The 26,738-nt window shown below is 44.3% G+C and overlaps 3 protein-coding genes and 1 long non-coding RNA gene across 4 annotated transcripts; 2 read left to right on the top strand and 2 right to left on the bottom strand.

The window, feature by feature from the left end:
• Positions 1-5,256: 5,256 nt before the first annotated feature.
• On the top strand, positions 5,257-12,380 carry SRSF9 (serine and arginine rich splicing factor 9). The gene is made up of 4 exons (XM_035017143.1): positions 5,257-5,547; positions 8,342-8,502; positions 10,220-10,392; positions 11,891-12,380. Exons 1-4 carry the CDS (start codon positions 5,360-5,362, stop codon positions 12,032-12,034), a joined length of 666 nt encoding a protein of 221 aa, XP_034873034.1. The 5' UTR covers positions 5,257-5,359; the 3' UTR covers positions 12,035-12,380.
• Positions 8,224-9,681, bottom strand: LOC118018548. Its single transcript, XR_004681429.1, has 2 exons — positions 9,444-9,681; positions 8,224-8,737 (listed from the first exon to the last, which is right to left on the bottom strand). It is a non-coding gene; the product is annotated as an uncharacterized LOC118018548 (long non-coding RNA).
• A 1,327-nt stretch (positions 12,381-13,707) lies between the features above and the next one.
• Positions 13,708-23,596, bottom strand: GATC (glutamyl-tRNA amidotransferase subunit C). The gene is made up of 4 exons (XM_035017144.1): positions 23,427-23,596; positions 23,161-23,333; positions 15,386-15,489; positions 13,708-13,854 (listed from the first exon to the last, which is right to left on the bottom strand). The coding sequence occupies exons 1-4, from the start codon at positions 23,571-23,573 to the stop codon at positions 13,802-13,804; spliced, it is 477 nt and encodes a 158-aa protein (XP_034873035.1). The 5' UTR covers positions 23,574-23,596; the 3' UTR covers positions 13,708-13,801.
• On the top strand, positions 23,584-25,720 carry TRIAP1 (TP53 regulated inhibitor of apoptosis 1). The gene is made up of 2 exons (XM_035017146.1): positions 23,584-23,749; positions 24,746-25,720. The coding sequence occupies exons 1-2, from the start codon at positions 23,603-23,605 to the stop codon at positions 24,827-24,829; spliced, it is 231 nt and encodes a 76-aa protein (XP_034873037.1). The 5' UTR covers positions 23,584-23,602; the 3' UTR covers positions 24,830-25,720.
• The last annotated feature ends 1,018 nt before the right edge of the window (positions 25,721-26,738 follow it).

Raw genomic sequence — 26,738 nt, 5'->3', positions numbered from 1 at the left:
GGGCGCCTGGGTGGCTCAGTCCTTAAGCATCTGCCTTCGGCTCAGGTCATGATCCCAGGGTTCTGGGATCGAGCCCCATGTCGGGCTCCCTGCTCAGCGGAGAGCCTGCTTCTCCCTCTCCCGCTCCCCCTGCTTGTGTTCCCTCTCTCACTGTGTCTCTGTCTGTCAAATAAATAAATAAAATCTTAAAAAGAAGGAAAGAAAGAGCAGTCCTATCTGAGAACTCTGATGCCAATCCACCATCATCAGGTCATGCACCCGGAATTAATGGAGAAGGCACATAGAGCCTAGAGCCGTCACATTTCTTATCCTTCCTCATGTTCTTCACACGCATCTGAACTCGTCATCATTGTCCATTCCATGTAGATCACTTCCTTCTGCTTTATTCCCCATCTCAGAATGCTACCACTGCATAACCAGTTCCTCAAGCCAAGAACTTGGAAATCAACCTGAACTCCTCCTCACCCAGCCCCCCACACCCGGTCTATCTCCATGTCCTATGATACTGTCTCCTTGGGATAACTCACCTCCTTAGTATGTATCTCTATCACCTTACATCAGGCCACTGGCATCTCTTGCTTGGAGGACTGCAGTGGTCTCCCAGCTGGGGTCTCCCTGCACTGGCTCCCATGTTACTTCCCCCTGTAACCTGCTAGTCAGTGGGCCATTTGGGGCTATCCCTGTTCTTACCTTTACTCACCTTAGGCCATTCTGACTACACTGTCATATCTTCCCAGAACAGTAAGAATCCAACTGCAAAATCACTAATGGATAATGTAGTTTTAAATGAAGGGATCTGTGAAGTCCCAGGAAGGGGCTTAAACTGCAATTACACAGCAATACTTCCTACACAGACCCTTCGTCTCTCCTCTCTCCCCACCTCATTATGGCAGGTATTGCCACACCTCTCCCTCACTCCCTTTCTTCCCCTATTATCCCGCAGCTGCCCTCTAGTCAAATTAGCTCTCTGTCTCCTCCTCCCTATCTCCTACTCCTCTCTAATCCTTTCAGCTGCCATTTCCTTCTGAAACTATCTCATCCCAACAGAACTCCTTAAAGCCCTTCATGGCTACTCACTGCACTCAGTAGAGTCCACACTCCATAACATGGTCTACTAGGCTTTGCAAGCCCCAGCCCCAGCTCCTTCTCCTCCATCTTCCCCACTTGAACCCTCTGCCCCAGCCATACCGTAGGGTAGTGGGGATCGCCCCTGGTCTGCTGTGCTCTCTTCTATGTGGGTCATCTGTCATGCTCCCCTTTTTCCCTATGATTAACTCCTACTGGTCTTTCAGGGCTCAACCTAAACACCTCCTCCTGGAAGCCTGCCTTATAATCTCTAAGACTGTGTTAGGTGGTCTCACAGCAGTTTACCCTTATCACAAATGTGCTCTCAACGGCTGTTTGAATAGCAGCTTGAATATACACTTCGAGGACAGAATTGTATTACTGCATGCCTTGGGCCTCTTACAGGGCCTCAATTATAGCGTTGTACTCAATGATGCTGAATAACTAGATAAACAAAAGCTCAAAAGCATGTTCCCGCCTAGGGTCTGTGGCCTTAGTAGAGAATGGAATCCATGAGCCCCTTAAGCATTAAGCCCATAATTCTGGCCTCGTTTGTGTTCTAACCTGCAAAGGTTAGTACCTGGGTTCACAGAAAAGAAAAAAAAATCCACCTTTAGGGTTCTATGGATGATCATAAATGCCCCCTAGCAATTTAGCTGTGTTCCTTCTAATTCTGGAAGGCTTGACTTGGCCCTATCTCCACATCAGGGCACAACATTTTCTAAGCTAGACATGAACCCCTCTGGCGATTGCATGCTGCGAGACTGCACAATATAAGCTGAATCATTACTATTTATAAGCAATCTTCCACGTTGAGTCCTAGTAGGCTACTTAGTTCACTTCTCTCCCTAGGAGATAACCAAATTGTCTCCAACCAGCACTTTTTTTGGGGGGGGAGGGAGGGTCTTCCCAGGCAACAATTATGTAGAAGTGGTAGGAGTCAGATAGTGCTATCAACACACCTAAACACACCCCCCAAATGGGGAGGCATCTGGACTTCTGGATGCCTTTAGGATGTGTAAGCTCCTATAAGGTTTTGTACTTTGACTCAATATCATATTTGGCCAAGGCTCTTTCCTGCTTGACTTCTGAAGGCTAGCAAAGAACAAATAGAAACTTTACATAATCCAGAATACAACAGATGGTTCTATTTTATTTTAGAAATAATTTATTGTGCTTTTTTCCAATTATAAAAGTAGTACATGCTAATTACAGACAATCTGATAAATACAGAACAGCATAAATAAAAATATAGAAATCATTTCCAACAAGAGATATCTCCACAAACATTTGGAAAGTTATTTTCTTCTATGCTTTCTCGTTACAAGCAATGAATATGTATATATAAGTGTGTGTGCGTATGTGTGTGTATGTGTGTATTCCCTTGAACAGAACTGGATAGTACTGCTTAAATTTTGTTTCCCTTTTTGTTTTTTTTTCAGAATATAAAAATGAAAGATACTTGCAGTAACTATTTTTTTTTTTTTTATTTGAGAGAGAGAGAATGAGAGACAGAGAGCATGAGAGGGAGGAGGGTCAGAGGGAGAAGCAGACTCCCCGCTGAGCAGGGAGCCCGATGTGGGACTCGATCCTGGGACTCCAGGATCATGACCTGAGCCGAAGGCAGTCGCTTAACCAACTGAGCCACCCAGGCGCCCTGCAGTAACTATTTTTAACTTTACAGAGATGTATGAGGTCTAAAGTGAAAGCTCCCACAACTGCATTCTTTGGACACAACTGGCATCAACCAATTTAATGGATTCCTTGAGAACATATACTTACATGTGTCTAATGTATTTATTAAACAACATTTTTTTTTTTAAGTAGGCTCACAACTGTGAGATCAAGACCTGAGCCAAGATAGAGTCAGCCACTCAATTGACTGAAGCCATGCAGGTGGTCCTTAAACATTTTAAATTCATTTTAATTATAACTAAATTACCATGACCTTAATATCCTTCAAAATATCATTTTATAACTATGTAACATTCAAAATTATTATGTTGAACCACTCCCTTATTATTAGGGGTTCAATTTTTTAATTGCACAGAATGCAATGAACATACATAATTTATTGTAAGGATTTCCTATTTCCTGATAAAATCCTACAAGTGAAATTACTGGACCAAGAGCTGTATGTATATTATCAGGACCTGATGTATAACATCAATCTACCTTCCAAAAAGGTTATACACTCAGTAGTTATGCATGGGTGCCTTTTTTTTTTTTAAGGTTTTATTTATTTGAGACAGAGAGCGAGAGGGAGAACACAAGCAGGGGTGAGCAGGACAGGGAGAAGCAGGCTCCCTGCTGGACAGGGAGAAGCAGGCTCCCTGCTGAGCAGGGAGCGGGACAAGGGGGGCTCGCTCCCAGGACCCTGGGATCATGACCTGAGCCTAAGGCAGATGCTTAACAACTGAGCCACCCAGGTGCCCGGAGGATGCCTAATTTTTTTATTTTTATATATATTTTAATTTAATTTAATTTTATTTTTTTAAAGATTTTATTTATTTATTTGAGACAGAGAGAATGAGAGAGAGAGAGCACATGAGAGGGGGGAGGGTCAGAGGGAGAAGCAGGCTCCCTGCCGAGCAGGGAGCCCGATGCGGGACTCGATCCAGGGACTCAAGGATCATGACCTGAGCCGAAGACAGTCGCTTAACCAACTGAGCCACCCAGGCGCCCGGAGGATGCCTAATTTTTTTATTTTTATATATTTTTTAATTTTAAAAGGCTCAGAGGTGGGGGCGCCTGGGTGGCTTAGTCTGTTGAGCTTGAGACTTGATCTCAGCTCAGGTCTTGATCCCAGGGTCCTGAGTTCAAGCCCCACCTTGGACTCCACGCTGGGCTTGAGCCTACTTAAAAAAAAAAAAAAGGCCTCAGAGGTGGTATAACTACAAAGCAACTACTGTACCTTTAGATTAAATGTTTAGTTTTATTCTCTTGCTATTGCTAGCATTAATGGAGTTCTTGCTTGTTTGTTTATTTAAAGTTTATTTGTTTTAGTAATCGCTGCACCCAACGTGGGGTCCAAGCTCACAACCCGGAGATCTAAGAGTCATCCGTGACTGAGCCAGCCAGGCGCCCCTAGAGTTTGTTTTTCACAAGTTTCAGACCTGCCCCCCAACATTTATTATAAACATTTTCAGATATACAAAAAGGCTGAAAGAATGGTACACTGAACATACTGAACGCACCGTCTAGATTCTACACGTGACATTCCGCTGTATTTGCTTTTGCCTATCTGCCACGCATCAATCCCCAGAGGTTTCTTTTTTTTTTCCCCAGAGGTTTCATTTTTAATATACAAGCTCTTTTTAGATGTCTATTTTTGTTACGTCCCCAGGTTCAGTGCCCTGAACTGTGGGAGGTAAATGTGAGGAAGTGCCAAGATGGCAGTCTCCCTGAGCTCCTGAGAGGCTCGGCCCACAGGGTGGGGGCACGGCTTCAGGTTCTAACCCTGACCCCACCATAAGACCTCAGTTTTCTCACCTGTAATATCGGAATCCCATCATCTTTGGTGAGGATTAAAAGCACAAATAGTGGGAGGCACTCTATAGCGACAGCTGAGATGGCGGAGACGCTTTTACTCCCTCCTAGTCTCCCCTGAATGCCAAGCCCAAGTTCTGGAGGCCATCTCAGGCCCCCCACGCCCATCTTTAGTCCACCTTAGACCCTCAGTTCTAAGCGATTGTAAAATGGGGGCAGGGTCGCCCAGAGGGCTACTGACCTGAGTCTGAGGGCCGCGACAGCCCCACCCAGCCCACCGTCCGGGACTCCTTCAGGAGGCCTGGCTCCCTCCCTCCGGCGCCCCGCACGCAGAGTTACAGCCCGCGGGGCCCACACTGGCCACTACCCGCGTCACCTCAGGGAGTGCTCACAAAAGCCTGTGAGGTAGACAGCGCTACGAAGGCAGAAAACTAGAGGCCCAGGAGGCCCGAGTCACTTTCCCATGTCCCGGCCACTTGTCCATGAAGCCGGCGAGGGAACTGCCTTCAGAGAATTCTAGAAATCGAACCCAATTCGCCCGACTCCAAGCTCTCCCTCTCTTTGCCCCCGGGCCCGCACGCACCTACAGGGGGCGCCGGCCGGCACGCACGCGCAGTCATCGCAGCCGCGTCCCCTTTAAGCCGATTCCTTTTGCTTCCTCCGACCCCTTCACTTCCGCTCCGCCGTTCCCACAATGCAGTGCGGCTGAGCGCCTCGGAGCCCGCGGGGACGCTGCGGGGGGACCCCGGCTGAGGCGGCGGCGGCGACGTGGGCTGCGGCGGGCCCGCGGCGTCGGGCGGTGCGGATGTCGGGCTGGGCGGACGAGCGCGGCGGCGAGGGAGACGGGCGCATCTACGTGGGGAACCTTCCGACCGACGTGCGCGAGAAGGACCTGGAGGACCTGTTCTACAAGTACGGCCGCATCCGCGAGATCGAGCTCAAGAACCGGCACGGCCTCGTGCCCTTCGCCTTCGTGCGCTTCGAGGACCCCCGGTGAGGCCCCGCTCCGCCCGCCCGCCTGAGGCCGCGGGTCCCGGCCTTCCCTCCTCCCTCTCCCCTCCGGGGCCTCCCCTCCCCCCCTCCGCGCAGACCCCTCACGGCGCCCCCGGGTGGAGGATGAGGCCTCCTCTCACCGCAGGCTCCGGCCGTTCCTTGCTCCGTCGTCACTTCCTCTAGGATTATTATTTTTTTTTACTTTACTTAAAAACACAAAAGCTGGGCGTTTGGAGGGCTCCGGCCCGCCCAGACCGGCCTCGGGGATGGTCCATACGATCATCCTCTCCCTCACGGCTGGAGAGACACCCTTCAGGGGAAGCGGCCCGGAACCAGCCGGGAGAGGACTCGGTGAGGAGCAGAAGTGGCCATTCGCCCCTCCCTGCCCACCCCTCCCCCCAGCCAGAACTCGCCGTTAGGGGGGAACACCCTGCGGGGCGGTGGTCGCCTTTGGAGGTCGTAAAGGGGTCTCTGTGATGGAACAGATCTCTATCCGCGCGCGCCCCGCCCTGCAAGGCCACGACCTCGTCCTTATAAAAGCACCAGGGATATGGAAAAACTTCTAAAACGGTCTGAGGGGGTCTCTGATTTCACGACACTCCTCTAACGAGGGAGGCACCGCTAGATGCTTAGGGCCCCAAGCATTTGGAAGCTCTCGATCCCTAAACTGGCTCAAAGGGCTCTTTGTGATTTTGCAAACTTTGTCGACCTTGCAGCCAGAAAAGGCCTGGGAACTTTCAAAACTGCGGTTGATGGTTCTTAGAAGCCGCCGCATGGACTGGTCACTGCACTTGGGGTAAATAAGAGCCCACTCTCTTTTCTAGCAGTGACCCAGGGAATGCTTTACCTAGTCTGCGCCCCGCAGGCTTCACTACAAGGACTGTCCATAGGGTGTCTTGCCTACCTGGTGTGGTGGTATAGGCCAAGGAGGGCATCTGAGGACAGGGAGGTAGGAAGCACCCTGAGGCTTTGATGACTGACAAAGCTCATTCTTAGCGCCTTGCCATTTGCCTCAAAAACGGAAGTGGGTATTTTCACACCTAAACTGGAGAAGGTTGCACTGTAATCTTCTGTAACACTTCCAGTGTGTTTTTTGAACATTCACCACGTGTCAAGTACCACTTCAGTATTTTCAACAACCTACAAAAGAGGTAGCGTTAGCCACATTTTACAAATGAAGAAACTGAGGATTTATTTTATTTTTATTTATTTTTATTTTTTAAAGATTTTTATTTATTTATTGAGAAAGATAGTGATAGAGAGCATGAGAGGGGGAGAGTCAGAGGGAGAAGCAGACTCCCTGCTGAGCAGGGAGCCCGATGTGGGACTCGATCCCGGGACTCCGGGATCATGACCTGAGCCGAAGGCAGTCGCTTAACCAACTGAGCCACCCAGGCGCCCGAAACTGAGGATTTAGAGTTGCTGATAAAAAGAGAATGCTAGTAAGGGATCAAGGTAGGATTTGAACCCCCTATGCTGCTCTTTAAAACACAAACAGTGTATGATATGCTACATTGTCATCTCTTCCCTCCTTTCTTCCGTAATGGAAAAGTTGTCTTTTAATATCACTAGATGCCAAGTTTCTAGCAAAGCACTGCACACATAGTATCATATTTAATCCTTACAATAACCCTGTGAGGTAGACATATTACTCACATTTAAGAGATGTGAAAATTATATAAGCATTTATCCAAAGATGGCTTCTAGTCAGTAGCAGAAAAAGGGTTTGAACTTGTCAATCAGTATTCAAAATCTGCACTTCAACCCTAGCAGTTCTGCCTCTCCTTCACTTCATTGTAAATATAGCCAGGGTTGCACTGGTCGTGGCCCTCATTGCTTTTAACCTTGTGACTAGAATCTTGATAAGCAATTATGTGCCTGTGACAACTGAATGATGCCTTCATTAGTACATCTTTGGCTCTGCTTGTCCATCCAAGCTCTGAGGCCATTCTTTCTCCAATCCAATACTGGAGAACCAGCTTGGTTCTCCTAGAGCCCTAGGGAAGACTGAAAGTAACTGCATGGAATATTTCCTCTTTTGGCAGAACTGTACCCAGAGAGTGGTCTTCACAACTTAAGTTTTCCAAACCGTGATGAAAAGGTACACTAGAGTTGCGAATTTCTCACAAAACACAAAGCATCTGTCTTTTGAGCCTGATTTCTTTTTTTTTTCTTTTGAAGAGTTAATTTTTTGTTTTTTTGAAGATTTTATTCATTTATTTGACAGACACAGCAAGAAAGAGAACACAAGCAGGGGGAGCGGGAGAGTGAGAAGCATGCTCCCCGCCAAACAGAGAGCCTGATGTGGGGCTCAATCCCAGGACCCTGGGATCATGACCTGAGCTGAAGGCGGACACTTAACGACTGAGCCACCCAGGCGCCCCTGATTTCTTTTTAAATGAATTTTTCTTTCTAGAGACTTAATGGTACTAGGCCTTGTTGAAGAATATTAAAGGACTAGTGTGTGCTGGGCATTTTGAGAAACTGCTCACGGGGTTAGAGAAATAAATATACTGGTGAAATCAAATCCTCTGTCAACATCTTTTTTTTTCTAAATTAGTCCTCTTATAAGTCATCTATTTACCCCTTTATTATCATTCCATACCTAGAAAACCGTGTGTGTGACAGTTGTAAAGTTTAATTTTAATATCATGAAAGGTCTTCACACAAAACCAGTAGTGTATCAAGACTTTTATTTTTCTGACTCCAGGTTTCCCTTTTATACTTGTTCCTCAGGTCCCTCACTGGGAAGTCAGCCTCCTGAGCAGCACTAACTCCAAACCTTTCTTTGCAGAGATGCTGAAGATGCAATTTATGGAAGGAATGGTTATGATTATGGCCAGTGTCGGCTTCGTGTGGAGTTCCCCAGGACTTATGGCGGTCGGGGTGGGTGGCCCCGTGGTGGGAGGAATGGTCCTCCTACAAGAAGATCTGATTTCCGAGTTCTTGTTTCAGGTATGTTCCTTTAAAACTGAATGAGATGATGCATGTAAAATACTTAGCACACAGTCTGGCCTCCAAGAAATGTTAGTTGTTACTCTTCAGTGCATGGGACATGTGGGGCTTTCTTTTCAATAGCCTGTGCAGTCTGAAGACCTGCCGTCTTGCCACTGAGGCAGGTATCTTGCAAATGAAACTTCAGTGGTAGTGTAGCCTTGGTAGAACATCAACTTGCTTCTTATAAAGTTTTCTAGTGTTGAGAGGGAAGATGAGGGCAAAACCCTGTGAGCTAGAATTCTATAGAGATGTTTTCTTTTGTAATGTACTTGGTATCAGACTTGGTAGACATTCCAGGAACCAGATTTGAACTACTGCCTAGCCTTGGATGCTGGAAAAGGCCAGATTTTGGTGGTGGCTTTGGAATTATATAAAAAAGAAAACAAAAAACTTGGGAGTTTTAGGGGTTGTACTGCAGAATACAGAATGAAATGTCTAGTGTTGACAAGTGATGAAATGCCAAGCTCAGAGGTTTATGCATCTTTTCAAAATACTAAAACAGTGGTAAAGACCTGGGGCCTTCTGCACATTGCAGGGGCATTTTAGGACCATGGTGGAGTGAAATGTATTGAGAAACCTGGCACTTTCTTAGATGTGAATGTCACACAGTTACAGCAGACCCCCATGGTACTTAGGAGTGATCCTCTCAGTATCTGCCTATCTTGTGTCCCTTTGTAATTTTTTAACCCCAGAACTCTATTCCCTCCTTCAGGATGTCATACATATCTTTTTTTCTCTCCATGCTGCTCTGAAATCCTGCTTAGAAAACTATTAGGAAATGGCTGCAATCCTGAGCTGTGAGCGGTAAACACAGCCTTTGAGAGCAGGAGCACATTTCCCTTTCATGACATCAGGTAGGGTTGTATAATTCCCGACTAGTTGTAGCGTCTGAGTCTTACCTTTTCCCCCACTGTATTGAAGAATGTTGGTGATCTTTTGAAAGGTACTTTGTTTAGTTTGTTAGTCATTGACACCTACAAGAAAACAAACTTTAGATTTTTGTTGTGTTGTCACCTTCGGCTACGCCTTGGTTACTTTCATTGGATAGTTTCAAAATTCCCATGTCCACGGGCGCCTGGGTGGCTCAGTTGGCTAAGCAACTGCCTTCGGCTCAGGTCATGATCCTGGAGTCCTGGGATTGAGTCCCACATCGGGCTCCCAGCTCAGCGGGGAGCCTGCTTCTCCCTCTGACCCTCTCCCCTCTCATGCTGTTTCTCTCTCTCTTTCTCTCAAATAAATAAATAAATAAAATCTTTAAAAAAACCACAAAATTCCCATGTCCTGAGAACCCAGTCAAGCAAGAGATAATTGGTACTGATAAATTTCATAATGGAGAAAATTAGAACTCAAAGTCTTGGGAGTTTGATATTAAATACGAAGGCTAAAGAAAGGCTATGAATTCTCAGAGATATTAAATCTGTAATGGGGTGGACTTCTTGCTCTGTTGGAAGAGCTTGGTCTCTGGAAGATTAGCCTAGGACCAGCTTCTTATGGTGATTTACCACACATACTTTAGTACTCTTCGCTGGTTTTATGCCCCTTACGATTTGTGATTTGGGGATCCTCAGGATTGTAAAGTAATGATTGATGAAAAAGGGAACCTAGGTATTGCTGGCTCTTAACAGGTCAGTTAACATGGCTGAAGGATATGGCCTTTTATGTTGTCCATGCCTAGGACTTCCGCCATCAGGCAGCTGGCAGGACCTGAAGGATCACATGCGAGAAGCTGGGGATGTCTGTTATGCAGATGTGCAGAAGGATGGAATGGGGATGGTTGAATATCTCAGAAAAGAAGACATGGAATACGCCCTGCGTAAACTGGATGACACCAAATTCCGCTCTCATGAGGTGAGTTCCCACCTTCTTTTGAGCTTGCACCTAAGCCACTCCACCTGAAGCTGACCTAGCAGAAGTAGGAACAGGCCATGTGTTTGCCATTTGATGACCTCACAGTACCATTAAAGATGTATCTTAAGTGGATGAAGCCAAGGAATTCATCGTGCCCAAACCCTTCAGGGTCATGACAGAGAGGAGTCTGTAGTCATAGTGTTTTTAACCTGGAGAGAATACTGGTGCAGTCTGTCATAATGTGGTGAGCTATTCTGTGATACCATCCCTTTCACAACTGGCTTAATCTGTTATGTACTTCTGTGAACCTAATTATTATGGTTGTCTCTCCTCTGGGTCTAGTCTGGGCTCTGCAAGCCAACCTCATCATCTCAGCTCTCCTAAGGTACTGCGTTGTGCCAAGTTATCACTTATTTTTCCTTTCCCAGAGTAATGCATTTTCTTACAATCACCTTATCCTCAGGACTTAGTTCTTGATGTTTTTCCTTTCACGAAGGCAGCCGCTGCTTTAGATCTCTCAATTTGATTCACATCCTGACTATCCCTTTGATATCACTGAGATAAGACAGCAGACCCAACTGGACATTGCTTTTTCTGGTTATCTTGTCTTGACTTACTATGGGGTTTAACTATGTCTGGGGTCCATTTATTTCTCTAAGGAGTCATATAGTTCCCTAATTTTATGACTTGGAAAGTACACAGCTTAACAGTGCTTTTGCTCAGACTGAATTTGGAGCAGAAACAAAACAGGATCTGGTCCTCAGTTATACTGCAAAGCAGGGCCTCAGTAAGGATAAATCTAATTACTGACTTCACCTAGGGACTTATCTGTCCGACTTCTTTCATCCTAGCATTTTTAGATCCTCTGAGAGTGTTGGCTGAGGGCAAAGGGCACAGGCCAGCCTGGACATGACTCCTCTGCCACTTAATAATTTTTTAGCTGAGCTATGCTCTGAACCTTGATTCCTTGATATGCAGAATAGGAACAATAATAGCACTGTCTTGTAAGACTTGCCAAAAAGCTAACTTACGAAGATAACTGAGTATCTAACCCAAATCCTGACACCTGAGAAGTGTTGAATACAGGTTAGCTTCTTCCATAGGTATTTATCCAAAGATGCATATATGAAGTGGCAGAGGATTGAATTGTATGACCTCTGAGATCCTTTCTAGTTCTTAGATTCAGGGGTCAGTGGCAGTAATTCAGGTATGTTAACAGTAGTGGCTAGTATTTGAGCATTTACCATATGTGAAGTTGCCATTTATTATTTGTGTCACCCTGGACCAGATAAGAACATTGTTTTCCTCATTCTTGAAATGAGCTGGTAAGCATACCTATCTCATAGCATTATTGTGAGGGTTTAATGACATAACATCATGCCAGAAAAACAGTAAGTGCTCAGTACTTAATTATTATTGTTAGGTAGCCATGTTAGGTATTAGTGTGCTGTATTCTTCTGGGTCTTATTTTTTCCTGTACTCTTTGTTTGAATTGCAGGGTGAAACTTCCTACATCCGAGTTTATCCAGAGAGAAGCACCAGCTATGGCTACTCACGGTCTCGGTCTGGGTCAAGGGGCCGTGACTCTCCATACCAAAGCAGGGGTTCCCCACACTACTTCTCTCCTTTCAGGCCCTACTGAGACAGGTGATGGGAAATTTTTCTTTATTTTTTAGGTGAACTGAGCTGCTTTGTGCTCAGAATCTACATTCCAGATTGATGATTTAGTGTCTTAGGAAATTTTTTTAATTTTTTTTTAAGGAAATAAAATACATAATTTCTACCAGGGCCATATTGGCAGTGAAGCATTTTAAACTGCAGAAATTGTGGTTTTGGTTCAGAAATAAGTTGTATATTTTTCACCCCTGATTATGGGAAAAAAATCAGTGCTGTGTCTTTGTGGGTTGCTCTACTATGGAGATCAGCAGTTACTGTGACTGAGTCGGCCCATTCTGTTTAGAAATATATTTTAAACGTTTAGTAATTGATATGTGTGGTTGTCCTTGATTAAGTTAATAGATTTCACCAAACAGGAACACTGATTAAAAAGAAAAAAGTAATTGAGTTGTAGTAGCAGCAGCTTATACCCAGTTGGTAAGGAGCAGAAGTGGATAACTATTTGGGGACAAAGATAGTTGCTATGTTGGTGGTTTGAGAATTTCAATCCCAAGAGTTGCTTCAGGATTATCTTATAATTCAAGGCCAAGCTTATAAATAAAGCTGCCTTAAAGAAGAAGGGAGCATTTAAGATAGGGCAAAGAAATGGAAAGAATAAAACAGACTTTTTAAAGTTGGCAGCAGCATAAAGATCATTGGAAGATTTTAAAACCAAATGTGGCAGTTTGGGGGGGGGGGGGATCTCTTTAAATTTTGGTTCTATCACTTCTTTCCGTAAATCTGTTTCATTTATCCTTGGTATCTGAACTTTCTTAAAACACAAAACCAAAAAACTCCACTATCTTGGATTCTACTCAATTCAGTAACCATGGTGGGGGTGGGGAAGTTACTTTTTTTTCCAGGCCTGGGCTTTTTTTAAAAAGCCACTTTATTGAAGTATGATTAACATGTAAAAAGTTGTACTTACTTAATCTATACAACTCCATGAGTTTGGGGTTAAGTGTGTATCCATGAAAGAATCACCACCATCAAGGCTATAAACATATCCATCACCTCCCAAAGTTGCTTCCCTACTCCTTTAAGATTTATTTGTGGTAAGAACATTTAATACAAAATCTACCCTCTTGGCAAATTTTTAGTGTACAGTACCATACTGTTAGCTATCCCAGGGCTATTTCTGACAGGTTCTTTTCAGAAAAACTGTAGCTGTGGCTAGCATCCCTTTTGCATGTGATCACTTTGTGGGATAGTGGATGATTGTAGGTTAGGAGTTCACAAGCTGTAGAGTCTACTTTGAATACTCTTCACACTTTAGGAGAAAGTTAGCCTTCTGCTGGGAACAAACAGCAGAGTGGGTACCCAGGAACAAATCTGAATTTGATAAAGATACAAGGTTTCTTGGATTGACAGAAACAGCAACTAAAAAGTACAACACCTGTTGTCACATAGTGATCAGATGCACTAATAGTTACATCAATAGAAAAATTCACTTAAGTGCAGTTTGGTAGATAGTCTCTAGAGGAGATAGAGGAGGATGACATCTTAAATACTGAACAGTCTGTGAATAAATACCTGGAAAGTAACAATACCTCTTCCAGTAGCAGTAGGAACTCACTGCCTTGTTTGGGCTAGATTATTTCCCAATTTTGTCTTCAGAGAGTTATTAAAAAATACTTAACCATCAGTTTTTTTCAGGTGACTGAAGAAAGTTGGAACATTACTGTTCACAGTAACGAAATACTATCTTTGGGCTTCCACGTGTTCACAGGGTACCCATTCCCAGAACAGCTACTCAGTTGTGTGAAAAAGGCTCCTGTTCATCCTGCTTTGGCAAAGAGATATTACCTGTTTGAAAACAGTAACAAAAAAGAATGTTATAGCTGAGTCTGCTTCCCAGCTGGTTCTACTGAGCTAAGTTATCACTTGGTTTGTGATGAAAAATAAGCAATGCAAATAAGTGTAGCTACTATCCTGTTTTTCTGAGTGTCTGAAAGAGTAACACTTGTAAGTGAAGCCTAATAAATGCACACTTTTCAATAAGGAGCAGAGACAGTTTAGCCAGTTCTATGCATATAGGAGTGGAAGGAAAGACTAATGATTGTGAATTCACTTTGTCTCAAGAAGCAAAGTCTGACACAAATTCTTTTTGACAAATAGCATATGTGATCAATGGCTATGTTTGCTAAAATAGTGACAACTATCAGATTCTGAGAGAGATCATAAAATCTTTTTTCTCTTCCCAGTTAATTTGAGGTGGTTTAGTGAATCAGAGGCATGATTTAGAGTCAAGTCCACAATTTTCTAAGCTTTCTTTCCCATTCTTGCTTTAAGCAAAGCTTTCCTTTAATTAGCTGGTCTTGGTCATAGAGGTAACCCCTGAAGGGGCTGGGGGACTGGTGTTTGTCTGTGAGGCTAGTTAGAATGGTTCTCTGAGATGATCGGAACCTGAGGCTGGTACTTGGAAAACCAGCTACCTGAGTGCTCAAGCTAGTCCCATTCCCAAATATCCAGAAGGGTGCAGCAGGTGTCTGCAGAGGAGATTAAAAAGTTCAACCCACCCAAGACTGGATTTTAGTATTAGCCCAGAGTTATTTTAAGTTTTTATTTAAAATAGTCACAGTAAATTTTAAAGATGCAAATCTCAACACCAAGGTTGCAAAATGATGGCTCACAGGATGCATCTGGCTTGCAGGTATGTTTTATTTACATGGTATTTTTTTTTTTTTTTTAATCTTTGAATTAGTTCCCATACTTAAAATTTGGGAAATACCACACACACATGAAAATGCCAGATGTCCGGGTTCTTGGGGAAAATGGGCTCACATTACTGCCTGGCACTGAATGAGAAGCAGTGAGTGTTAGTTGCCCCTTCAGGCAGAGCTTGAGCTCAGGATTTGACACCATATACACACCTCCCCGCCCCAGTCCTGTTTTGCACATTCCTATTACAGACTGGCCCCTAGAGGTGCATGTGACCCCTCCAGTCTACTGCCACCACCTACACTTTTTTTTCACTGTTAATATATGTGGGGTTTTTCATTCCACTTTTATTGAGAGATTGAGATACAACATTGTCTAAGTTTAAGTTGTACAACCCAATGATTTGATATATATATATATGTACAGCAAAATGGATTAGTTAACATCCATCATCTCACATAGTTACAACTTTTTCCTTGTGATAAGAACAGAATACAGTATTGTTAACTACAGTCATTCTGCTGTATGCTGAAGTTTGTACCTTTTGACCACCTAATTCCCACTTTATACTTCTTAAAGTACTTTCATGTAGCAAATCCGGACCGTACAGCTCCTACTATATTCTTAGTTCACCTGAGGGACAATCTGTTAATAAGCCACTTTGGGGAACACGTACCTGGGGGGGCCACAAAATACTCCTCCACAACTCGATGGGCATTTTGTAGTAGTACTTCAGCACAGTTGCCTTCTACCACATTGTCAGATCTCAAGTATAGACATCTACAAAACCAGAAGCTCAAGGTTACCTTCTCAAAGAACAGGCTTCTATAGCATGGGTGGAGAGGGTCAAGAATGGGAGAAAATGGAGCGGCATATTCTTAAGTTATGGTCACTACTCAAAGATGGAGGAGCTATTGTCAATAGTCGACCAAATAACAATCTACAGTTTATAGATTCTCAACCACTCAATGAGGTAAGTGGTAATTACTCCTGAGGACTGGTATGTTCAACAGATATTTCTGCATGATTACCATGGGTAAGTTGCCTTTGGTGGAGACAGGTAAGGCAATTACAATATGATGTGTTTAATAGGTAAGCAGAGCTTGCCAAGGGAGTAGAAAGGGGCACCTAAACCAGCCTGGGTGAGGAACGGGTACTCAGAATAGGTGATGTCACTGCTAAAGGATGAGCAAGAAACCGATGGATTGGTGGGATGGGAAATGGACTTCCAGGCAGGTGAAAGAAACTTGCTCAAGAGTGGATAAGTGACTTAGACAGTAGGTCCCAAGTGACGGGACTGGAATTGGCACAGTTCTTGTGCCCCTAACATGAGCTGTTTTTTCACAGCAGCCACCTTCAGGGACATGGAGGTGCCTGCCCTTGCATAGCTGAAGAATATTCCACTATTCTCTCGGCCTGGTGGCTTCATTAAAATGTCCAGATGGCAAACTAGTGAAACCAAACAGAGGTTGAACATATCTATGGGGCTTTACTGCTGTTTCAAGGTTTAAAAGTGCATGGCAAGATAGCTGAGCCTGCTTCCAGATACTTGGGCTGAAAAATAAGCAGTCTGCTCAATCACTGATAGGGGAGCAGCCAAGCTCTTTCTGCTTTGAGCCAGACAGACTGAGGGCTAAACCTAATGGGACAAAAGGGCAAGGATGTGACATGAACATCCAGGCAAAGGCTGCAGAGGGTGAAGTTGTCATGATAAGATTCTTTTAGGAAAGAACTTGTTCTGTTTCTTTTGTGGCACCCACCCTAGGGCTAGATACAAAAGCACTCATGGTACGCACTGTAGAGAGCTGCAGTCTATTCCAGGATCTGGCATGCTTAACTCTGTGGCCTTGGACAAATATGGATCTTCCCAGACCTTAACTTTCTTGCCAAAAAAGTAAAGGTTGCACTTTTTTTTTCTTTTCTTTTTAAACCATATGGGGGCCTATGAGAACTTGGAGAACAAAATAAAAATCCTCTGTAAAGGTGACCATTGGACCTTCTGGAGTTTGTATTTCTGTTGGGTGGTATAATGAAATCGCTAAGAGCTTGGGCTCCTGAGTCACAGATAAATTCAAATCTTAGTACCACACATGGCACATGTGCGAGTTACTTACCCTCTCCATGTACCTGTTTCCTTATTTGTGGAATGCTTCCTAAAACTGCTGGGAAGAGTAAGTGTTAAAGAAGATCTGATAATTCTCAGGACCTGCATTCTCACTGCAGTAAGAGGTGGGTACTGAATAGCACCTGCTCCTTTCAGAAAGTGCACCTGGGCACACCTCAGTCACCTCTCCTCATTCAGAGTATACCTCCACACTTAACCTGCCGTAAGCACACAATACCTGCCTAGCCCCTACATACCGGAGGCTGATTGTTCCTGGCGCTGGGAGAGTTTGATGCAGTGAGACTCTACTACCACCAACAGGTGGTTAAAAGCTACTGCTGCTCCACAGATGTAATAGCAAATGATTTATTCACTCATTTGATAATCAGGTTTCCTATGTAAGTAATGTTTTCCAGAAAAAATTCACTCCCTTAAATGCCACACATTTTCACCTAGTTATACTGTTTATGATGGAGTTGTTTGCAGAAGAAACTCACACCTTCCTATTTTCATAATCATAGGCTACTGAACCCAGTGTCTCTGTGAGCGTGGCACATCAGTGGTTCACTTGGCAAGTTGCTTAACTTTTCTTGACCTCAGAATCATGCATAAAACTCCAAACTGGACCAGGTGCCTATCAGTTGCTGACTGACTAAATGTCTATCTCACTTCCTCTTTCTCAGGGTTCTACAAGAGAATTTTAGCCCAAGTACTATAGGACACCCATTTTGATAATAAATTGACTATGGAGGGCGCCTGGGTGGCTCAGTTGGTTAAGCGACTGCCTTCGGCTCAGGTCATGATCCTGGAGTCCCTGGATTGAGTCCCGCATCAGGCTCCCTGCTCGGCAAGGAGTCTGCTTCTCCCTCTGACCGCCCCCCTCTCGTGCTCTCTCATTCTCTCTCAAATAAAATCTTAAAAAATAAATCAACTATGGACTAATATAACTATGGGATAGATAATAAAATATGGGCTAATATTAATTATATACTATCCTGGGAAGCACTGAAAAAAATCACTTGAATCTTTATGTGTTCTGGTTCAGATGAAATCCTGGTTGAGAAAGGCTCACAAAGCACTTTAACCAGTAACTGTGGGAAATGCTAATAAAAAGCAATTTAATGGAAAGCACTATGGCAGCACTGGAGAAATGCCTTTCTTTATTGGCCCTTAGACCAGATAGAACCACTCTGCTGCTGGTGTCAGGCTGCCAGGAGTCATTTCTCTGGGCACCACTCTATTTCCATCTACAAGCCTTTTCCCTCCTTCCTAATTAATTTCTAGTTTGATGCAGACTGGAATGAGAATCAATTTGGCTAAGAATTTTTGGTTCAAATAAGATTCTGAGGGACATCCTAGGCACTGAAGAAGTATTTGGCTGCAGTCAGAGATATCATCTGAGTCAGTCTCTGGAGATGGGAGAAAATAAAGGTTCTAGGGGTTGACTTTTATTTATTTTTAAAGATTTTATTTATCTGACAGAGAGCACAAAGAGGGAGAAGCGGGTTCCCTGCCAAGCAAGGAGCCCGATGGTGGCTCGATCCCAGGACCCCGGAATCATGACCTGAGCCTAAGGCAGACACTTAACTGAGCCACCCAGCCGCCCCTAGGGGTTGACTTTTAGACGGCATATCTAAAATTTATTTTTTATTTGTCAGAGAGAGCGAGAGCACGCGCACACAAGCAGGCAAAGGGAGAAGCAGGCTCCCTGCTGAGCAAGGAGCCCGATGTGGAACTAGACCCCAGGACCCTGGGATCATGACCTGAGCTGAAGGCAGACACTTAACTGACTGAGCCACCAGGTGTCCCTTGGACGGCATATCTAGAAGTATATTTGAGAACTGAAGCTCTGAATTTCAAGTTCTGGATTCTCTTACTACACATGGGAAACTCTGGGGCATGTTACATAAGCTTTCTGTGCCTCAGTTTCTTCATCTATAAAGGAGATACTAGTATCTACCTCCCAGGGTTGTATGTGATAATTCAGACAATGCATATAAAATCTTAGCGCCTGACACATAAAGGCACCAAATGCTTTTTAGCTAAAACCAAAAGATAGGGTATTAATGTGCCAAGAGCTTTCTAATAGCCAGTCAGCGCTTTTACACCTAGTGTGGGCTAAAACGGTTTAACACTTGTCTTAACTGGGTTCCATTTCAAACATGATTCAGTGAGGCAATATGTTCAAAAAACAAAGTCCTACAAGTGCTACATCTCTAAAATGGAATAATTAAACTGGTTTCCAAGTTTATGGCAAGACTGCAGATCAATGAATATGAAGTCACTATTCCAGCTACCAGATCCAAATCCCTCATCCTTTTCACAAACTCTTCCCTGAGTAATAGTTGCATTTCTTTACAGTTTCCCTCTACACGATCTGGGAAATGCTGTCTCCTCTTTGTGCTTCTATTCCCTCCTTTCCCAAAGATATTAATGAAGAACATTCAGTGGGGTGCCTGGGTAGTGCAGTTGGCTAAATGCCTGACTATTGGCTTTAGCTCAGGTCGTAATCTCAGGCTCGTGAGATCGAGGTCCCCATTGGGCTCTATGTTCAGTGCGGAGTCTGCTTGAGACTCTTGCTCCCTCTTGCTCTGCCCCCCTTCTCTCTCTCAAATAAAATCTTTAAAGAACATTCAACAAACATTTACTGAGTGCTAGGTGTTAGATACTGAGCATATGATGAGTAATAACAGATATGCTCCCTGGAACATGGATGAGCAGTAGGAGAGGGACAGAGAAATATTACTCAGATACGGGATGCCCGGCTGGCTCACTCAGTAGAGCATCCAACTTTTGATCTCGGGGTCATGAATTCAAGCCCTACATTGGGTGTACAGATTACCTAGGAAAATAAATAAATATATAAATAAATAGTACTCAGATGTATAAACACATGTAAAATTACAGCTCTATTGAATACCATGAGAGAGCCACAGGTCCTGAAATGGAGCCTGACTTGATAGAGAAGAATCTGAGGAAGAGGCAGTTGAAATCTGAAGAAAGAAAAAGTAGGCAAAAAAGAGTAGTGGCTGGGATGAGGTAGGGGATTCTAAGAAGGAAATAGAATGGAGAGCTCGAGGAATTGAAAGTTACAGCCCTATCCCGGAGGTGGGCAGGGGCTAGGTTAAATGATGCTTTGTAGGTTATGGTAGAGCTTTTGTCTTTATCCTAAAGAACACTGGAGAGCCACCTGAAGAGCCTGGGTAGGAGAATAACCTCAAATTTCTATTTTGGGGGTGCCTGGGTGGCTCAGTCATTAACTGTCTGTCTTCGGCTCAGGTCATGATCCCAGGGTCCTGGGATTGATCCCCGCATCAGGCTCCTGCTCAGTGGGGAGTATGCTTCTCCCTCTCCCACTCCCCCTGCTTGTGTTCCCTTTCTTGCTGTCTCTCTCTCTCAAATGAATAATAAATAAATCTTTTAGGGGCGCCTGGGTGGCTCAGTCGTTAAGCATCTGCCTTCAGCTCGGGTCATGATCCCAGGGTCCTGGGATTGAGCCCCACATCAGGCTCCCTGCTCTGCGGGAAGCCTGCTTCTCCCTCTCCCACTCCCCCTGCTTGTGTTCCCTCTCTCGCTGTGTCTCTGTCAAATAAATAAAATCTTTAAAAAAAAAAAAAAACTTTAATAAAAATGTCTGTTTCGAAGTGCTATATAATTTTGGAGAAACACTGACTTATGTAGATTTGAGCATCAGATTACAAAATAGAGAAAGAATGTGAAGGAATCAAAGACTGGAGGTGAGAATGGGAGGCTAGCAAGCACTTTACACAGAGGTTATGGTTACAGATAGGTCTGGTTCTCCTAAATGGTGCAAATGGCAGCTAATCTTTTTTGCTCCCATCTATATTAAGAATATTTTGTTTTTAAGTTTGTTTTTTTTTAAGTAGGCTCCATGCCCAGCATGGAGCCCAGTGTGGGGCTCAAACTCATAACCCTGAGATCAAGACCTGAGCCAAAGTCAAAAGTTGGACACCTAACTGACTGAGCCACCCAGGCATCCTAAGAGTGTATTTTTTTTTTTAATCCCATCAAGGGGGCACCTGGGTGACTCAGCTGAATGTTCGACTCTTGGTTTCGGCTCAGGTCACGATCTCAGGTCCTGGGATCGAGCGGAGAATTGGGCTCCCCACTCAGCGAGAAGTCTTCTTGTCTCCCTCTCTCAGATCCTCTCCCTCTCTCTCTGATCCTTCCCCTGCACACTGCACTGCACTCTCTCTCAAATTAAAAAATCTTTTTAAAAAAACCCCATCAAGAAAAGGGTAGGACAGAGTTGTAGACTGCCTCTGTCTTTTAGAGCCACATACCCATCCTTCCCAAGAAACTGTAGTCCTAACCAGCAAACAAGTCTGCTTTTCAGAAAAGAGCATTTTCTTTAAAAATGTATTAAGAGGGCGCCTGGGTGGCTCAGTTGGTTAAGCGACTGCCTTCGGCTCAGGTCATGATCCTGGAGTCCCAGGATCGAGTCCCACATCGGGCTCCCTGCTTAGCAGGGAGTCTGCTTCTCCCTCTGACCCTCCCCCCTCTTGTGCTCTCTCTCTCTCAAATAATAAAATCTTTAAAAATATATATATATAAATAAAAAAAAATGTATTAAGATTTCGGGACGCCTGGGTGGCTCAGTTGGCTAATCATCTGCCTTCGGCTCAGGTCATGATCCCAGGGTCCTGGGATTGAGATCCGCATTGGGCTCCCTGCTTAGCGGGGAGCCTGCTTCTCCCTCTGCCTGCCTCTTCCCCTGCTTGTGCCTGCTCTCTCTCCGACAAATAAAATCTTTAAAAAATTAAAAATGTATTAAGATTTGGCAAGAATTGGTAGAAGGGGGGAGAGGCTGTGCATCCTTTTAGTATAATATTCCCAAACTGCTTTGTCAAAGACCTGCTCCTTCCTATTGCACTACACTACATCACTTTTTGTGTTACTACTCTGCTCCTTTAGGCATTTGTGTTTTGGCCCTCAGTATAAGATGAAAAGTTAGAACTCTCTGTCTGCATTTCCACTTTCTTTTAAAACTAATTATTGTTACAGTTTCTTGCATGCTCTGAGGGAACAAAACAAAACTTAATGCATATACCAGAATATGTCAAACAGGTAACACATTAAAGTATTGATAATCCCATACACAATGTTCTGAACTTTGCCTTTTTTATTAAATATATCTTTTCATATCAGCATAGTTGTTTCATTACATTTATTTATTTATTTTAATGGGGGGATATAATGTATCCTAAGTTTTTTTGTTTTGTTTTTTTTTTGACAGACACGGCGAGAGAGGGAACACAAGCAGGGGGAATGGGAGAGGGAGAACAGGCTTCCCACAGAGCAGGGAGTCCGATGCGGGGCTTGATCCCAGGACCCTGGGATCACAACCTGAGATGAAGGCAAACGCCTAACAACTGAACCACCCAGGCGCCCCAGTTGTTTCATTATTTTTAAACAACTGTCAAATATTCCATTGTATGATGATGTATTTAGCCATGAAGGACACTTAGACTGTTTCTGTTTTTTGTTTCTTGGGGTTCAAAAAAATTTTTTTAATTTAAGTAAACTCTACCCCCAACTGGGGCTGGAACTCATGACCTGGAGAGCACAGCATGCTTTATGGACTGAGCCAGCCAGGTGCCCCTTGTTAGCGAGTTTGTTGTTGTTTTGTATTATAAACAGGTTTGGATACCGTGAACACTCGTGCATACATCTTGATGCACTTTTACAGATGTTTCCACAGGGAACCACTAGGTCAGAAGATATGTACAGGCCATATTTTGAGACAGGAATCCAACAAGTAGGCAAGTCAAACATGAGCTCACATTCTATTAACAAGAGACAAATCACCAGAAATAAGATAATCAAGAAATAGAAGAAAATCCAACAAGATCAGGAGTAGGTGACTGTTAAGGGAGAAGATACTTGGAGGAGATAAACTAAGACCTGCCAAGGAAACAGGCTGTCCAAGGAAAGGGGAGTAGCAAACGCAAAGATCCTAGACAAGAAACAATTTGTCATGCTGGAGAAACAGTAAGGAAGCTAATGTAGCTGGAGTAAAAAGAGCAGTATGCCCGAGTGGTAGGCAGGGACTCTGTGAAGCAAGGCCTCAAAGGCGATGATTAGCAGTTGGGACACGGTTCCTAGTTACACTGGGAGGCCAAGGGGACTTTAAACGGAGTGACAAGATCCATAATGAACAAAGGAAAGCATGAAAACACTTACCCGCGGGGTGACCGTGGGCAAGTTCTTGCATCTCGCTAAAGCTCTTTTCCCTTCTGTGAAAGGACACACTAATCATCGCCACCTCAAATGGCTGCGAAAGCGCCACAGGCAAGGCTTGGGGGTGCGCAGCCGCGAGTGTTTACCTGTCCTCCAATACTGATTCCATGGGCTCCACGCCGTCCGTGTCCACGGCGCGGAGCCGGTCGGCAAAGGCGATGGCTTTCTCCAACCGTGCCACGGCCTCTTGGCTGCCGAAGTCCACAAGCGCTAGACGCTCCAGGTGTTCGATCACCTCGGCCGTGACCCTGCCACTACGCTGGGGGGATGAGGCGGAGAATAGGGGTCACGGTGGGGCCTGCTCCGCCTCCTGACCTGCTTCACCACCCGCTTAGACGCCCCCGGACTTTACCTGAGGATCCGCCTTGGAGGTTAAGCCCCGGCGCCAGCCCATCCAGGACCGAAGGCCCAGCTTCACCGCCCGCGCCCGCATTTCTCTCTTCAGCCGCCGTAGTGCGTCCTCGCGTAAAGCCGACGACGCACTTAAGAGTGACGACATCAGAGCGCGCCGCGACTGCCGCCGCCGCCATGAATAGCGTAGGGGAGGCCTGCACCGACATGAAGCGCGAGTACGACCAGTGCTTCAATCGCTGGTTTGCCGAGAAGTTCCTCAAGGGGGACGGCTCCGGAGACCCGTGCACCGACCTCTTCAAGCGCTATCAGCAGTGTGTTCAGGTGAGCTCTTAGGTGGCCAGGGCCCTTTCGTCTCTACCCCCCGCCCCTGCTTCTCTCTGCGGTGTCCCCGCCACACGCGTAGTATCTCGCGGAGGTTGGGATGGGGAGGGTGAAGAAAAGCCTCAGTGAGGACAGTGGCCGGAGCTGTTTCCCCACCATCACCACCAAGGCCGCCCGGTATCTCTCTGAATGACAAAGTTAAATATTTTGACAATGCTTTACATTTTACCGAGCACAGAAACATCCTTTGGTTCATTTGGTGCTCCTCCTAAACTCGTAAAAGTGGGCATAGTTGTTGGTATTTTATACATGGAACGTTCCCCAAATAGGAAGTGATTAGTTCAAGTTCACCAGAATCGTTTCCTTGATTTTTGCGGTGGTGCACTATTCCACTATTATTGTTGGGGGGCGCAGAGGGGTGTTAGTCTCTCTGGCGTGTTAGACATGAGGGTCTCATTTTGTTGTTGTTACAATTCCTTCTTTGGCTTGCTGTATCTCTCAACCCGCTAGGAAATTTTCATTCTAGTTCAATGAATGTGAAACTGCTTTGGATTTTAAGAACCGCACTGGACACAACACTCCCAATTAGTTAAGTTAAAACATCCTCAGGGTAATTCCAAATTGCTGGATATAGATAGGAAAGTGAGGCTTGCTCAAGGTCACATAGCCACCAAGTCCTGGAACTCAGATTTGAATTTGTGTCTGTCATAACAGAGTGGAGATAACTGTTTAAATTCCACATTCCACATCTGAAACACTGACAATTCCTCACAACTCCTTTCCAATCTCTCTCTCTGGTCTTACATTTAATTTCTCTGTAATGGTACTCAGGTTAAAAAAAAAAGTAGTCAAGTACAGTACAGTAAAAAAAGTACAACCCAGTCATGGTTGGGTGTTCTCTTGGTCTGATCTGATTTACTTTTGTACCATCATAGTTACAAAGTTTGGTCCTTAAGCTTCACATAGACCTGTGTCATGTGTTTTCTTCTCCATCAGAAAGCAATAAAGGAGAAAGAGATTCCCATTGAAGGACTGGAATTCATGGGCCATGGCAAAGAAAAGCCTGAAAGCTCTTCTTGACCTTGACAGTCACCTTGAAATTAGACTCCTCCAATCAGGAAATTGAGGACACTGGATTTCGACAATTAAGGCTGTGAAAATAGCCATCGATTTGATGAGTTTAGGAGGGAGGAGTTTTCTTTCCTCCTTGATTTCCTCTCACTTGTAAAAGATGATGAACCATCACTCTTTGCTATGAGATGATTTCTCATTTGCTCTGGCATCTTGCAGGAACTCCATGTGCTTAAACTGAATGACTTCTTGGGATTATGGTTGCAATACTTGGTCTGGGATCAGCTTTAAATATCCTTTGTATGTAAATACTGATAAACTTGTCAGGATGATCAGGGTTGCCTGACCTCTTAAGTTTTGCTGCAAAGGACATTAGGTACATTGTACTAGGGTTATTATTCATGGAAACAATTGGTAACGATCTCTCTTTTCTCTCAGGGAGCTAAGGCTCTGAAAAGGGATCCCAGCACAACAGTTTTAATCAATGCTTGGGAGCACGGTTTTATTTTTATAATAACAACTTTTAAGATTGCTGGTGGACTGGGTTAGCCAAGAGGAAGACAGCTTTAAGAGTTCTCTGCCTTAAGAAGAGGGGTCAGATTTCTGATTAAGATGTGAAAGCTTGAAGAATGTTGCAGTACACACCATTTCTGAGCTCATAGTGTAGTTTAGGAATGAAGATCCTTGGAGTAACAATGGAGGAAGATCCTAAATTGCAAAGATTTGCTGTTGCCAGCTTTCAGCCCAAATTAAGCAAGCCAACCTGTATTATCATTAAACTGGCAAAATGCTGCATTTAGTTAAATGGGAGAAGTTTGTTTTATTTGCCTTGTGTACCTATCCTGCCTGTAATGTTTGTAATCATGAAGATGGAATAAATTGTAACATTTAGTTTCATTATTTGCCCCTGGAGAACTCAGTGCACTTTACAGAACAAGTATTACACTGTAACCCCACATATCCCATATGTACACTGGGGAAAGTTTTGTTTTATAATTTAAAGGTGAAGAAAAAGTGAAAATTTATCTAAGGTAAATAGTATGCTAAAACAACTAGAAACCTCACTGATTTCTAAAGTTTATTCCCACAGTAAGCTACACAAATAACTTAATATGCTTCTATACCTGCAAAAAAATGTCAGGATCAGGTGAGCACTTACACACTTTGGAATGTCACGTAGTCACCAAATTGCATGTCTTGAGTAATTTGGTTCAATTATATATACCCAATATAGTAAGAAACAATTTACAGAAGATGGAAATTGTATTAGCCTCTCTCCAATTTACCAGTGACCACTTCATATTTAACATGACCAGTCCTTAATGTCATTTCAATATATTCTACATTTACATTTTGACTGGTTACGGTCCATTCTATACATGGATTAAAAGTTGGATACTTGAAATCCAGCTGAGGGAGGCCAGGCAGCAAGCCAAAGTAAAGTACATCTGTCCTGAACTCAGACTGACCACAAGTACAACGGTTCTTTGGGGACTTGGAAGTACAAGCACAGACTGCGCAGTTAGATCACAAAATGGAAAAGGGAGGGGCGCCTGGGTGGCTCAGTCGGTTAAGCGACTGCCTTCAGCTCAGGTCATGATCCTCGAGTCCCAGGATCGAGTCCCGCATCGGGCTCCCTGCTCGGCAGGGAGTCTGCTTCTCCCTCTGACCCTCCTTCCTCTCATGCTCTCTGTCTCTCATTCTCTCTCTCTCAAATAAATAAATAAAAATCTTAAAAAAAAAAAAATGGAAAAGGGAGCAGGGATCCTTTTCTCCCTTTCTGTAAAAGGCTTTTATACCCTGTGTGTCCATATGCCTCACCTTTGCAGTACTAGTTTACTGTATGTTACTATGCAATACCAAAACCTGGTAGCTTCTTGAATCTTACTACAAAACTGTCTGGTTGAGCCTTGAGAAT

The sequence above is a fragment of the Mirounga leonina genome, unplaced genomic scaffold (assembly GCF_011800145.1).
Source record: "Mirounga leonina isolate KUSES-001 unplaced genomic scaffold, KU_Mleo_1.0 Mir_171, whole genome shotgun sequence".
NCBI lineage: Eukaryota > Metazoa > Chordata > Mammalia > Carnivora > Phocidae > Mirounga > Mirounga leonina.
The sequence above is the reverse complement of the archived record's forward strand: the minus strand, read 5'-3'. Positions and strand labels throughout refer to the sequence as shown.

Bases quoted from the DNA above. Each gene is read 5' to 3' on its own strand.
- SRSF9 (XM_035017143.1), top strand. From the start codon at position 5,360: ATGTCGGGCTGGGCGGACGAGCGCGGCGGCGAGGGAGACGGGCGCATC. The intron at 8,503-10,219 runs GTATGTTCCTTT...GTCCATGCCTAG, and splicing joins TTTCCGAGTTCTTGTTTCAG to GACTTCCGCCATCAGGCAGC. The intron at 10,393-11,890 runs GTGAGTTCCCAC...TTTGAATTGCAG, and splicing joins CCAAATTCCGCTCTCATGAG to GGTGAAACTTCCTACATCCG.
- TRIAP1 (XM_035017146.1), top strand. From the start codon at position 23,603: ATGAATAGCGTAGGGGAGGCCTGCACCGACATGAAGCGCGAGTACGAC. The intron at 23,750-24,745 runs GTGAGCTCTTAG...CTTCTCCATCAG, and splicing joins GCTATCAGCAGTGTGTTCAG to AAAGCAATAAAGGAGAAAGA.
- GATC (XM_035017144.1), bottom strand. From the start codon at position 23,573: ATGTCGTCACTCTTAAGTGCGTCGTCGGCTTTACGCGAGGACGCACTA. The intron at 15,490-23,160 runs GTAAACACTCGC...CTGGTTTTGTAG, and splicing joins GAATCAGTATTGGAGGACAG to ATGTCTATACTTGAGATCTG. The intron at 13,855-15,385 runs GTACGTGTTCCC...GTTTTCAAACAG, and splicing joins GTATTTTGTGGCCCCCCCAG to GTAATATCTCTTTGCCAAAG.